General features: G+C 40.4%; 1 protein-coding gene across 1 annotated transcript; it reads right to left on the minus strand.

Annotated features, from left to right (window-relative positions):
- Nucleotides 1–300: 300 nt before the first annotated feature.
- Nucleotides 301–1,419, minus strand: LOC100297846 (trace amine-associated receptor 7a). The gene has a single exon (XM_002690244.2). The coding sequence runs from the start codon at nt 1,330–1,332 to the stop codon at nt 301–303; it is 1,032 nt and encodes a 343-aa protein (XP_002690290.1). The 5' UTR covers nt 1,333–1,419.
- Between the last annotated feature and the right edge of the window lie 670 nt (nt 1,420–2,089).

Raw genomic sequence — 2,089 nt, forward strand, 5'->3', positions numbered from 1 at the left:
CTGCAAGGAAGGGATAAATAGCTAGAGACTGTACAGTGAAGTTCAGAGACAAGTAGTAGCCCAAGACCAATGGCAAAATGCCACATTTCTGGCTCCAAGGTCATGCTGTTTCCATAACAACCAGGTTTTTATGTTATATTGACCAAAAAATGATGAAACTGAATTTAAGTCTTTAGATCATATTGGAAGCATAATTAATTCTTTTAATTTACAAGATCTTGCATGTATATAATGAAGTTTTCTACCCAATGGTGTGTCCATGGTGAATCTATATTCAATTCCTCCATCTAAAACGTGGACTTACCCAGAAAATAAATTTACTGTCGAGGAATTCGCTCTCAAGACTTTGCCAGTGACAATGAGTTTGATGGCTTTTCGAAACCAAGGATAAAAGAAAGCATAAATCAAGGGGTTCATAGCTGAGTTATAATAAGCAATCCAAACCAGTATTTCATAAACATACGTGGGAGTGATGAAACCTAGGAAGGCATCAATGATGGCATCCAGGAAGTAAGGCAGCCAGGAGACCAGAAACGCTAGCACTGCGACGCCCAGTGTTCTTGCTGCCTTTCTCTCCCTCTTGGCCACTCTGTCTTGGAAGCTGTCTGAGCATCGCCCAGTCTTGTTGTTCAGACTCTCAATTTTTCTAGCCTGCTGTTTAGCAATGAGGAAAATGTTGAAGTAAACAGTTATCATGACAAGAGTGGGGATGAAAAATACAAGGAAACTGACCAATACCCAACTCTGATTCACTGCAATTTGACAGCCTCCCACACAGGTGAGAGCACTTACTACATCCTCCAGTCCAGCTGCATTTGCTCCTGTGCCAAAAAGAGAAAAAGAAAAAATAATAGAAAAGAGCCAAGAGGAGGCAATACACATGCCAGAAACAGACACAGTGAACCTGGCTGGATAAACCAAGGGGTCAGTGACCACAATGTACCTGTCCAGAGAGATAAAGCACAAGTGGTAGATGGAAGTGTAACAGAATGAGCCTTCAAAACAGGAGTGGAGTTGACAGTAACGCTGCCCAAAGTACCAGCAGCTCTCCACGGACCTCACTGTGCTGAAGGGCATCACAGTCACTCCCAGCAAGAAGTCAGCACAGGCCAGAGAAGCAATCAAGAAGTTGGTAGGAGAATGCAGCTGCTTGAAGTAGAGAATGGAAATCATCACCAGGAGATTTCCAAACACAGCCAGCACAGCTCCAAAGATGAACACTGTGTACAGGATGAGGCGGGGACCTGGTGAGTAGGGGGTTTTCACACAGGATCCGTTCAGGTGCTCGTAGCAGAGCTGCACAGCTGCAGCAGAAGGAGATGCACTGCTCATGATTCTCTGGTTTGATACCTGGAAACCTGTCACCCTCTGTGGCCCAGGCTGTCATTCCCGATTTTGAAATGTCCTTAAAGAAAAGGTAAACACAATGTGAGTAGTCGCCAGTGCATTCTGTCTTTGCTTCCTTGTAAGTGCAAATCTTCACTTACATGTTTAGAAAGTGATTCATATCCTCATCTTGTAAAATGATTCACTTCTAAATGAATAAGCGGTTAATTTTCATTTTTACATAAAATGCTGTCTATTTAAATTTTTTAAAGACTTTCTGTATTACCTCGTTCTTCATTTCAGAGGAGAGTTTGTCTTCAAGAAACTATTACATGATGCATGTCCGAATGCCACATTTTATTCGCATTATTTTCCTAATTTGTCAGAGCAATGATAATGCCCCAAACACTCTCTCCCCTCAGGAACATAGTTCCATAATTTCAATCCCCAAAGCTCTTAAGATTGAATCCCCGCAAGTGCAAGGTGTTTAGAAAGAAAGAATTAAATAACAATTATGTTTATGCTAAACTAAGTTTATGTCCTATAATGTCCTGATGTCATTTGACCTTTGCATGAAATATAATAATGCCTAGCCTTTAAAACCTTTGAGCAGAAATGGAAAGTCATATTATTTACTGTTATTAGTTACTGCCTTTTCATTTTTCTTAGAATCATTTGTTTATCATTTCTGTGTTGAATGTCACTAGAACTCTTTCAAATAAGTCCTTTCTCTCTTCCAGTATCAGTTTGTGTTAAAGAAAAA

This window comes from Bos taurus, chromosome 9 (genome assembly GCF_002263795.3).
Source record: "Bos taurus isolate L1 Dominette 01449 registration number 42190680 breed Hereford chromosome 9, ARS-UCD2.0, whole genome shotgun sequence".
Classification (NCBI taxonomy): Eukaryota; Metazoa; Chordata; class Mammalia; order Artiodactyla; family Bovidae; genus Bos; species Bos taurus.

What these genes read in the sequence shown, in the direction of transcription:
- LOC100297846 (XM_002690244.2), bottom strand. Translation starts at nt 1,332, where the DNA reads ATGAGCAGTGCATCTCCTTCTGCTGCAGCTGTGCAGCTCTGCTACGAG.